We start from the raw sequence: 12,868 nt of genomic DNA, 5'->3' as shown, positions 1-12,868 counted from the left end.
TTATTGTAGCGTTCGCACTGTCATGGCGACTTCGTCATGGTGACTTCGTCACTCGCTGATATAATCGGAGGATTCTGTTACAAATGAAAATCGAATTTTGCGTCCGGTCTTTTTTGAGATCGCTAAATTCTGTATTCCTTCTGCAACAAATCGTATCGAGGCTTCACAAATGTCAAAGTATCTACTGGCTTCATTCATCGACTGAAATGTTTTTTCTTCGTGAGTTGTTGTATCAAATGACTTTACGGGTTTTGCTTTCTTTGAGTATTTACCAGTTCCGCCTTTTTTGGTATTCTGACTTTGCGAGATAGCTTGCAAGTTTATAAGAGAATTATCAGTCTTATTATTATTAATATGATCAATCACAAGCCCATTCTCGATTAATCCGTTAAATGCTTCAAATACCATCCTATGAACATAATAGCTTTTTCCTCCCGCAGTAAACATCAAATACCCCTGATTATTTACGGTACCAACCGGCTTCTTCAGTCTGCGGTTTCTAACAACGCCGTCGCGAGATGCCTCGTAATTAACGAGCACAGGATGCGGCTGAAATTCTTGGTCCATTTGTATAATAATACTACTTGTCTAATTCATTATTTGGTTTAATTATAAATCTTTCAACGTAGTCCTGAGGAGTTTTGATGATTTTGTCCTTGACGGAGTCAGCGGTGGGGTCAATGACGGCGTTTTTAATTCGCTTGTCATAATAGCGTTTTAACTCTCTGTATCGCTTTCCGCCACAATTGATACATAATTGTGATTTACCACGCACCCCAACATGGCAAACCAAGCACGGGAGGGGGCCATTTGAACTATTACGAACGCTTTGTAAATGATACCCGCAGAATTCACCTCTACATGATTTATTGCACGGGGTTGTCGACCCAATCATCAACCATTTGCATTTATTCATTATACTATATTCTTTTATTTAAATACTTGTTTTAATTATGGAGGAGGAGTTCAAGAAATTAACCCCTGGAAAAATCTCGATAGGGCCCTCATTGCAAGGTTAGTTCTAGAATAACTTGCCGTGGGTCCAATAACATTTTTTTACTGCCGCAGTAAATATTTTTTTTGTAATCCATCGCCGTTTTTTTTGTAATTCATTTGTTTTTGTGGCATTTTTTTGGCATTTTTGGTCATTTTTTGACCATTTTTGACCATTTTCGGTCATTTTTTGACCATTTTTGGCCATTTTTGGTACATTTTTACGGGTAAAAACCCCAGGAAATCAATTAGAATACGACGATGTTTTTTACCAAAATTGCCAAAAAATACCAAAAAATACCAAAATATAACCAAAAATCTACCGAAAATGACCAAAAATCTACCGAAAATGACCAAAAATGATACAAAATGGTCATTTTTTCTTGTCGGTGAAAACCCAAGGAAATCAATTAGAATACGACGATGTTTTTTGCGATCGCAGAAAAATATTCTATTGTAAATCAATAGCGCGCTTAGCAAAATCCTCATCTCCGAGTAATTCATTATACTATATTCTTTCATTTAAATATTTGTTTTAATTATATGGATGAGGAGTTCGAGAGATTAGCAGCAATTAAGCCCTGGAAAAATATTAGGTTTAATCTCGATAGAGCCCTCAAGGACGCACCAAAAGCGTTAATAAACGATAGAACCCTGTTAAATAAAATACGCGATTGTGTCAATGAATTCAAGCGTGATGGTGCATCTCATAGTTGATCAACATTTCGAATTGATGGTGTTGTTGATGCTACCATGAACGACAACCGCGCAGCAACGATAATATCACAACTTGGCTCCAGCAAGTATTTCTTCAGAGTAAAATGTATTGTCCGGGTGGAATCAGGTAATTGGATCATACGTGATAAATTTGAACCAGTTCTCAGCGACAAGAAAACAGTCATTGTTAGCCGCGACTCCAAGCCCGGGCTGTTAACCGGAATTGACAGACCATACTATGAACGAGCGTATCCTGAAACAGCAGTTGTTTATGGAATATACCCGTTAAATAAGAAACTTGATATCGGAAAACTGAAACCAATGAGACAGTCAACGGGGATAAATTGTGTAGCAGAACGAGTAATAGAGCATTTTACAAATGCATGTCGAGGAAACAAATTGACTGATTTACGACGTAGCAAAATCAACCAGTGGGAAAAGACAGTGCGCGAGCGTGGACCAACCATCAGCGACATAGCGAGATTAGAAACGTCGTTGAGATTTCCAATGACCGTTACAACGATAACCGGTGAAGTATTATACGAATCAAAGTATAAATCAAAGGGAGCCCCAATCAAAATTATTGATCATAACGAACACGCATGGACGTCCGCGATCACAGTATTTCCACGGGATAGAACAGTAAAGTATATCCCGGGGGAATTTTTGGGAGAGGACGGTTTTCTCGCGGAGAGGAAACTATTTGATGCTATTGCTTGTTTGTGTAAAAACGACCCTGTATCAGGGTGGTTACTTCGCAGCACTGAAAACGATGCGGATACCTTTGATCAGTTTGTAAGACCAAACGGTGAATTATATCGCACTGAAGCGTTTCACAACAAGATGAAAAAAACCGCCATGGAATTTGAAGAGCATGATGAACAACTGCTAACAAATTGTTTTACGATTCCATCGGTTGCGGCTCATGTTGCAGCAAGGAAAAATGCGTGGAGACCAACGCGCAAGGAATTTCTACCGGATGTACAATCCAGTTGTTTGGAATATTATCACGGTGGACTATGGAACACTGAATACAACCGCGACGCTATGATTTCCGTTGATATGGTTGCCTGTTATCCAGCGAGTTTTCTCTGGTATGGATCCGCCGCTGAGTACTTTAGACGATTTGGACACCCCAGACATGAAATGACTCGTGTTGCTATTAATGGACCACTGCCTGATTTTGATTTAACCGGATTCGCTCGCATAGTATCATTTGAATTCGCGGCAGGACTTCATCGCTGTTGCTATATTTTGATCGGTAGACACATGTCTGAAAAGAAGTGGCTGCCAATAGCGCTGCTACGGTATATGATTGATTGTAAAATGCTAATTTCGTTGATTGTCAGTGACGCGATTATATCATACCGGGCGCAGACTGAAGTCTGGTTACCAGAACCGGAGCGTCTAGATAGCATAATTGACGAGTCCAGAAAACACATCGATGCCGACGAGGAATATATCATCGAATGGTCCAAAAAGATATTCAACCAACGAAACAGAGAGGCAAAAGATCTCGGTAGAAGAATAATCGGTAAGTTCACACAAGGTGGAAAAAACTGCGACTACAAACGATATTGCTCACGGCTGATTATAGATGACGCAGAATATGATTTCGTAATCAAGTACGCAGTGGCGAAAAATAGATACGTGAACTGCAAAACAGCTTTCTTGTCCAATGGAACAAGGTTGGGTACAGTTTTTACTTACGGCGATGGAGACAGCCCAGCATATCCACATTTGAGGGCATCTATGCTGGGTTACGCCGCTATCAATATATTCTCGATGATAAATAGATTTCCCGACACCGCGGTTAGAGTAGCCGTTGATTCATTTTATGTTAACGTAAAGTATAAGGGAAACATAGCCGAGTTTACTAGTCCGGACGAGAGTTGGGGTACATGGAGAATTAAAAAAGAAATACGACGCGATTATTCCCCGTCAGCAGATGTCACCGTTGAAAACAATTACCTACGCGGTGATAATCTATCAGAATGGTCTAATGCACCACCGTGTTCTGATCCAATTTGTAGACACAAAACAGTTTATTTAAGCGGCTGTGGCGGGTCAGGAAAGACGACTCGGGCAATTGAATTATTTCGAACGCGGGCAAGTATAATCGTGCTTACACCAACCCATAGACTAGCGCGAGAGATAAAACAACGAAATGTTGACGCCGTTACTTATCACAGCTTTTTTCGATACAGCGGCGGTGAGTGGACTCCTGATCGAATGGGTGAAAAATTTATTCCTGAGGTTATCATTTGGGATGAGATATGTACTGTTTCGTTAGATGTTTTACAAATGTTTCTTGAGTGGTTGCTGCGCGCGAATACAGCGGTGATCATGTGTGGCGACCATGGTCAACCACCACCATTTGTCGGCGAGGGTCCACATGATTGGTTAAAGGGTTTTGTGGACTATTATGAAGAAACCGATACTGATTACCGAGTACTTGATGAACAACTGCGCGAGGTTAACAAATTAATCAGATTACAGCCGGATAGAATTCAGTGTGAAATAATCCGCGAGGTGATTCCGGAAACGCCGTTAAATAAATTCTGGGAAACATGGAGACCAAACGATTTGATTGTAGCGAGTAGAAAGATAGTCAGAGACACACTTCAGCGGAAGTTGTTTACGTTGCATAAGGAAACGTTTCCAATGTTCCCAGTGCCGTTATGTTATAGACCCGCGGATACACGGCGGCAGAACATTGAAGTTGAAATCCCGGGCCCGACAGCGTCAGGGACAAAAAAAACAAATTCTCGTGCTGAATGGTATCGTGCTCGTTGATATCAGCGTCGTCAAGGACGCGCTACGTGCTGATAAATCCCCGTGGACGCTAGGATACGCAACGACAATACATTCCTCGCAGGGACTAACCATCACGGACACAATTGTTTGGATAGTTGATAATCGCATCGAATGGTCAAATCTAGTCTATCTTGCAGTGTCCAGAGTACGGAGGATAAATCAGCTTCGAAGAATTGTTATTGACGAAGCCACCGACGAAGCCGGCGACAAAGTCACCGACAAAGTCACCAACAATGCAAGCGTCATTGATAGAAAACTCTCGGGTTACCGCCAACAGGATAAAAAAAAAAAAAAAACAGCGGCGTTTTGATATTGATGCCGAATTAATAATTGCGTTACGACAACAACAGAATAATCACTGCGCGAGTTGTAATTGTGTAATGCCCTGGCGTTATTCGGATAAAGACGCCCGCCAATTTACCGTGGACAGGATCGATAACAGTCTCGGTCATGTCAAAAACAATGTGAGGTTGACCTGTCTTGAGTGCAATAGACGCAACGGCGCTAGTTAAGACCACGCGGGGGTAATTGAGTATCGTCAGGTATCACTTGTAGTTGCTCGCGTGTAAACCCCCGCTGTGGGGCAGTTGAATCCAGTCTATAGATCTGTGGTCTACCAGTTGATCGTGTTATCGTTGATATGTTATGTGTGGTAACACTCCAGATAGGATCAGTAGCTCTTTTTTTACCGCCTTCAAGCTCTCCTGGTTCATATAGATATCTAACAGTGACATCGCCGAGAATCGGCTTGGAAACGCTATCTATTTTTGATCTTCCGGGTATATACTTTTTTTTAATCGCGTCGCTGGGCTTCATGTTGATTGCTCGGGTAATCTCGTTATTTAACGCTGCAATTACGCCTGGCAACCTTTTGACCCATTCACGAGATCGTTTTTCTTGGATGAATTCCTTCGCGTATTGATATCCAAATAACCGTTCAGCAAGAGTCCGATTGAATCGTTCAACAATTGCCTGATCACGATGTAGCGCAGTATAACCTCATCATATCGCGACGCTATGATGTTTCAGCGTTGATAAAACAGCGCCGCGAAATTCACTACCAGGATCAACTTGTAATAGATTTGGCCAGCGCAGAGGACCCCTTCGACAAATCCGCTCAAACGCATCGGCTACTTCAGTTGCTGACTTTGTTTTTAACGGTTCCGCTTGTTTGTATCGACTCGCAACATCAACTACGGTTAGCGCGTATTTGTAACCGTTGTCATGCGGCAGAAATAGTATATCAGCCTGATGAGCTTCATTAGGTACGCTGACATCAAAGCGCGAGAAGTTGATTTGTTTAGGCGGTGGTAGATAGATTTGCCATATAGCCTGTTTGGACAACCAATTAGCCGCAGTGGCCCTCGTTACTTTTGCAGCGCTTGCGAGTTTACCAATTGCTGCCTTCCCCTTCCAGTATCCTCTCGGAGAATAATAGATGGATTCCATGTTGTTATTAATTACCAGCGCCCATCATTAATTTACCTTTCATAGCCGATTTTACCAACCATGAGGCCAATTTTTCTTTGAAGGATTTATCAGGAATAGCATTTAACGCGTGAATTAATTTTACATCCGCGATATGACGCTGTTGCAGATCGCTACTTTTGTAGTAAGCAACATCATGAGCATGACACGCCTTATCGATAGCGTTTATTGGATACTCACCGGGTTTGGGCTGATTTTGATCATCGAGTCTGATATCTAATCGTGTTCCGGGACCACAGTAGCTATATCCTGGAAGGTGCTTTTCTCCTGGATACTTTGCCCACCGTGTTCCGGGGAGTTTTGATAACTTGGCTGCAATATCACCTCCTCGCTTTTTTTTAAAACATCCCCGGGTCTAATAGAAATAAATCTAAATTTCTTTGTACCGCATTGTACACACTTACCAGTAAGTGCCGATCTGTTATTTCTTGTTGTAGCGGTTGTCATATCATTTGTGCCAGTACGCACTCTACACTTCACACAATATAGATCCATAATTTATGTATAAAGATATGAATATAATTGATTTTTCGGCGACTAAAACAAGAGAACCAGTTAAGCATGTTGCAGCGTTACCAAACTCGATCCGGATGATTATCATCGGACCATCTGGATCCGGCAAGACGCAATTGTTACTTAATTTAATAATGAGATGGATAAAGTGGGATAAGTTGTATTTAATCGCCCCTAGCGTAGATGATCAACGATGCTACGAGGTGTTGAAAGATTTCAACGAGAATGCATCAGCAATCGCTGAAAAAAATGTTATTGAGTTTATTACAGATATCAGTGATGCACCAGGTATCGATGATATTGATGGCGACGTTAACAATCTAGTCGTATACGATGATGTTATGTTAGACAATCAAAAAAACCCAGCTAGGATATTTTCCAGAGGTAGGCATAAAAACACTGACGTGATATATGTCACTCAACGATACACTCAGATTCCAAAAGTAATCAGAGATAACTGTAATATGTTTGCTGTATTCAACGGCGTTGATACACACACGCTACGAAATATTTGGCAGACATGGTGCGGCGGTGACATGGACTTTAATGTTTTTCGAAACTTTTTTAGTCATGCTCAGCCGACCCCACATGGATTTGTAACGATACATTTACATGATCCTCGGACACGATATCGTATCGGACTTGACCAAATATTCGGTTAAATTGTAAGATCATTGTAAGCAGCAGAGGGGGCGATGACATCGACGCGGTCGTCGCGCTTTTTTACCCGACGCTGACAACGCTGGGATCGCTGAGTGCAGAAGGTATATTAAACCAAATGACGATTGGACGATCCCCCCGACGACGACGTCGTTTTTTTGTACCGGGCGCTGACGACACCGGATCCGCTGAGTGCAGAAAGTATTAATTAAGCCAAATGACGATTGGACAAAATGTCCGATTCGCCCCCTCTGCTGCTACAGTAGCAACTCGTAGCATAGGATTATGCAATTTCGGGAACATTTCTGCCGAGTCTAGACAATCATCCTTCTTCTGCATGGGTTATAACCTCTGCCGGATCAATACTGCAAAAAATAAATACAGTGTTTGTCATGAATAGTTTTCACATAAAAGCCTCCCATATGCTTCATTAATTAATTCAGGAACAAGTGGCTGAATGTTTCATAGTAACTAAGCACTAGCATTTTGCCACAGTGCAGCTTGCAAGTGTGTAATGAAAACAAGTGACTGTTCACAGATTTTGTGGACGTTTAATATAGGAAATTCTTATATCATTTCTGCCGAGATAGGTTGTTTCAGCGCAATTTCCCTTATCAAAGTTCTAAAAATATGTAAACCTTCACTTTAAAGTATAGCACAATAAGTAAAATGTAGTCCCTTCAAAAACCTAAAGTCCTCAACATTGGTACTTTCGGTTCAATTACAGATCCACCATAGTGCCATTCAGCAGCACATATACTTTTACAGCCATCAAAGTAATGTAGATATTAAAACATAAAACATCATTAAAAAAGACTCTGGCCAAAATTAAGTCTTTGCTTAAGGTGTTTAAAAATAAATCGATGTTACATATATAAATAATTACAGAGAGGTATAACAAACATTTTAAATGAATAATTTTTTTATGTACCAATGATTATAGAGAGGTGTAACATATATTTTAATTGAAAACATTTTCAAGACAATTACAACATGAACGGGTTAAAGGTAACACTCAATTTAAAAATTCACTTTATACAGATAAAGGATGAATGCTTCTATCAAATGGAAGAACAAGTTAGGAAAACAGTTTGTTATCATGGCAAAAAGCTGATGTACTTATTATGTGTACAGGAAGATTCATTACTTACATTTTAAAATAAATAGGGATGTTCTTCTACTTGGCAGTAAATCAAGAGCATCATATTAAATACTAATATCACACTGTTAATACTCACATTAACTATCCCAAATCTTTAAAGTATAAGCCTCACACAAGGAAATAGAATGCTTACAGCTATACCTATATTTCAACCCAAAACGGCCGAGTGGTCTAATGCGTTCTCCGTTACGGAAACAATGCCATCTCACCTATGTCTGCGTGGGTTCAAGTCTCAGATTCAGCCAATGTGGGTATGTGGGAAAGCTTGCCAGTAGCTTCTCATGGGTTTGTGGTTCTTTCCTGGGTTTTCCCATGTTCTTTCTCCACCATTAATACTGGCCGCCATTTATAGCCTATCCTGTGCTGAACAATGATATTAAACCCTACAAAAACAACACCAACACAAAAACAACAACAACAACCCGATGTTCATCTGATCGTATTATGTACACTGCATATTATCTTTGTACATTTTAATCTGACTTCATGATATGTATCTGTAGCAATCAGGCTTCAAAGACAGAGATGACCTTGCTCCTGTGTTTCATTAAATCTGAGCAGTATACGTGTTTACCGAGTGCATTTTCAATGTCACGAAGGACAGCATCACACTTTTTCCAATATTCCTCATACTCTTGTTGTTCCATTTTTGCATCCGGAGAATGACCACTGATAAGATTCCTATATGAACGAATTCGTTCCACACTAGCTCCTAGACTGTTGTCCCTTGGTTTATCTAGTGGATCTTTTCCCCAAAGTGTTGTTGGTTGCGGAACTGTGCTGACATTCCTAATAAGCGTATACAGTAAGGAAAGATCAAACTGTTCCACTGTTCCTGTTGTCTGCCCAGTTGGGTCTGGATAAACCAGCTGAATTTGATGCTGATTAAGAAGTTGCTTGCCTCGTGCTGGCATCAAGTTGACTCTTTGGGCCAAGATTGCTTGATATATGTTTTTATACTGTTGTCGATCAAAGTACGTAAGAAGAACTTCCCTCATAGCTTTTCCACAAACAGTTACAAGAGCAACATTGAGGCGAGCATGATTCATGTGTTCGCGCGTTATGGGTGAATCAGGATCATGTTCCTAATGAAAGAGGAAAGTTAATTATTACAACTCTAATATCACCAATAACTAAACATACATTATAATGACAATGTACCTGAACATTGCAATAATGCCAACATTGCAAAAAATGTTTCTCCTCATTTCTTCATATAGAAGAATAGAACAGGGTTTCCCTCTGACTTCCTTCCTTTAAGAAATGTGTACAAAATCAGACTGGCAGACTGGGACTCCCCATTTTTAACATAGTGGTTAGATCTGCTGGTTAAATTTATCACAGGATGATGACAGAACTAAAATGAAATAACTGTTTATGTCCAATCTGAATGGACTTGTTTATAAGGTCATCCACTTTAGAGTTTTATTTCTATAACTAAATCCCAGCTGTCTGATGAGATTCTTTTTATCCTTCTCGAGCAGATTTACCCCCAATTTAAGCCTCAATTGTTAGTGATGTATTTGAATACATCCTACAACAGGCAGCCTGGGTCAATGAACTTTCACACAGGTAATACAATCATCCTTGTACTTTCGTTTGACACAAAAGATGCTTTCTCTTGTCCTACAATAACATTAGTTGAAATAAAAATCGGTTCCATCTTCGTTCAGAAGGAATGATTCTTGAAATCGCAGATGAGACATTGATAAATAAGGTGTTTTCATCCTTGTTTATACATCACTAATGATTACTCCAATATTTTTTTAACTTGATTATGGCAGTACTATCTACAATTTGTCACCTAATTATTTTGTACTTAACCTTGTACAAATGTGTTTTCAATTTAACATGATTAATTTGTGTAAAACTTTGATTAGCAACATATTGTTTGAACTGAAGGTTAACATTCATCTTTGCAGTATAAATTATATGTATATATATATATATATATATATATATATATATATATATATATATATATATATATATATATATATATATATAACATACATGTACTCATATGTCGTTATGCTAGATCCTACATATAAACATGACATGAATCAGCCAAATGTTCTGGCCAGTTCTATGTGAAATCACCCATTACGGTCACATTATTTAGAACCAAAGACATGGTCTTATATCTAATTAGCCTGAATAGAGATGGAAGCAGCTATCCATCAAATGCCAATACATTCCAACATATATAATACTAACAAAAGTTTAAAATATAGAATGCCAAATTCTACATAATCTGTTCCAACTACCATTTTTATCTGTAATGCCATAATTCAGCAATTAAGTAGAAGTTGTTCTAAATGACAAGGCAAAGTAATACCTAAATAAAAGTAAACAAAGTTCAAACAGAACTTTTTTCTTCACAACTGTCTTCAATAATTGTATATAAGAATGTCTCATCGATGATTTCACATCTCTAAAAGAGTTAGAGATACAATTACTTGCTTGCATATCAATTATTCTAAAGGACATTGCAAATTCTCTGACATGTGGTTTCAAATAAGTAACAAACATGCATATATAATGTAAACGTTTTAGTCAAAACAAATAGACCAACCATATGCACGGTTGTATCATATGCCGACATGGTCTTATTGCCACGTGCACTAAATACCTGATGTGGAAATTTAAAGTACACTAACATTAATTCAATGAGGATGATAGATATACCCATATCTTTTTACTAAGATTGGAAATGACAGCTTGCTCGATTTTTTTAGACCGATATAAAGCAGAGAAAAGTCATATCAATGTAAATTAGATTATACTCAATATATATAAATGGATAAATTAAGCCTTTTAGTAAAATGGTAATGTTCCTATGTGTACATTTCACCTTATTTTATTTTAATCATGACACAATGAAAAAATTCTGGCAGAAGTGCAACTAACTAAAGCGACTATTTTTTTCATACATTATCTAATACATGTTGGGCTTCATATTGGCAAATTTAAGAAATATATTGTATTATAGTGTTGTCTAATTATATTATCATTTTTTTATTTTTCTTGCATAACCGTATATTCCATATGCGGTCTGAATAGGTGTTTACTAGTTTTAAAATAATCGTAATATTGAACATACCTGCAAGTCTTGGGTGATTTCCCATTAGCTGGTTCAGTTATGTTGGTATTGTTGCAATGTGGGATGCTGTTACATTTGTCACATAGTAAAATATCGCTGTGTAAGAGAGTAGATAGGGTGGAGAATTGTTAATTAACTCATTCATATTTCTTAGGTTTTTGATTTACTATTAGGTTTCGTATGTATTTAGCATCGTGGTTATAGATAATTTGAGATAAAACTTTTATTTGGACAATACACTGGAGTTACAAACTGTTCATATTATTGTTGGAACTAAAATATTTTGGAATCTGTTCTTAACAACCATCATTGTGCATTATCAACAAGGTAATACTGCCACATACCAACATCATTGCATGCTGCGTGATGCTATTTGATATATTAATTATATCCCTGCCTTCTCCCATGATGACTGTTCTCATATTGTGTTATCTAGTCGGGAATAATAACCTCGCCAATGACTGAGGAAATAGTATACCTAACCAGACAATGCTAGAAGAGAGAAGGAAAAGACACTACTTGAATACTTCCCCCAACTGATTAATGTTAACAATAATTTACCTCATCCAAAAACCACATGTGAAATGGTGGTGAGAAATGGAACATACTGTCTTCAGAGACATCTTGAGATTCTGGACTGTGTACACACATCTCATATTTTACATTTGGGTCCAGGCGAGAGGTAATTTTTCGGAGATTTAGAGTAATGAACCTTCTAATCCCGGTCCACAACTTCGCATCTGGGGTCATTGCTTCATCATTCACCATCTTCATGACTCTTGCAAACACAACACGATTACTATAGTGCAAGATTAATCTGTGAAAGAGGTCAAGGTCGTAAACAGCGCAATTGCAGAACATAAGATTTTCTGATGTCTCCATCTTTTTGGCAACTGGCCAGCGACTTATAAATGCCGCAAGAAGTTCATTGAAGATGCGAGGTTGCATAACGGTTTCTGTAAAGACAAAGCACAGGACTGACGTGCTCACTATATTTGGATCTTTTATGGGAGAAATAACTTCTCTTGGAGATTCCTGATGAATCATGCAAGGGGTCAAGAAGAAGTCCTCATCCTAAAAAGTATATATATAAACACATCATTCACAAAAGTCTTTGTGACTCGTGTACATTTTTCCTGAACATTAAATTGGTGGCCTGATATTGTTCAAATCGCTTGTGAAAAATTAAAAGGTGTATGAAGTTGTAATACAATACAAATGTAAAGACTAAAATGATATACATAATTATTAAATGGACTTGAAAATGTGAAATGTTCAGTTCCAGGTTAATGCTAGTTTTATTATCGTCGTAATACTATACTAGATGGTTTGAAGTTATTTATTAATAAACATGATCTTTTCCTAGGAACTATACAGCATAACTTAAAAAAGCAAAAGTCACGCTATTCTTTCTA

At 38.4% G+C, this 12,868-nt stretch overlaps 1 protein-coding gene across 1 annotated transcript; it reads right to left on the bottom strand.

The window, feature by feature from the left end:
• Positions 1 to 7,447: 7,447 nt before the first annotated feature.
• On the bottom strand, positions 7,448 to 12,434 carry LOC149789696 (uncharacterized). The gene is made up of 3 exons (XM_089973351.1): positions 12,015 to 12,434; positions 8,821 to 9,435; positions 7,448 to 7,553 (listed from the first exon to the last, which is right to left on the bottom strand). Exons 1-2 carry the CDS (start codon positions 12,399 to 12,401, stop codon positions 8,857 to 8,859), a joined length of 966 nt encoding a protein of 321 aa, XP_089829477.1. The 5' UTR covers positions 12,402 to 12,434; the 3' UTR covers positions 7,448 to 7,553; positions 8,821 to 8,856.
• Between the last annotated feature and the right edge of the window lie 434 nt (positions 12,435 to 12,868).

The sequence above is a fragment of the Sinohyriopsis cumingii genome, chromosome 10, assembly GCF_028554795.1.
Source record: "Sinohyriopsis cumingii isolate HCF-2022 chromosome 10, ASM2855479v2, whole genome shotgun sequence".
Taxonomy (NCBI): Eukaryota; Metazoa; Mollusca; class Bivalvia; order Unionida; family Unionidae; genus Sinohyriopsis; species Sinohyriopsis cumingii.
This window is presented reverse-complemented; position numbering and strand designations above follow the sequence as displayed.

Bases quoted from the DNA above. Each gene is read 5' to 3' on its own strand.
- LOC149789696 (XM_089973351.1), bottom strand. From the start codon at position 12,401: ATGCAACCTCGCATCTTCAATGAACTTCTTGCGGCATTTATAAGTCGC. The intron at 9,436-12,014 runs GTAAATTATTGT...CTCTTTCATTAG, and splicing joins ACATGTGGTTTTTGGATGAG to GAACATGATCCTGATTCACC.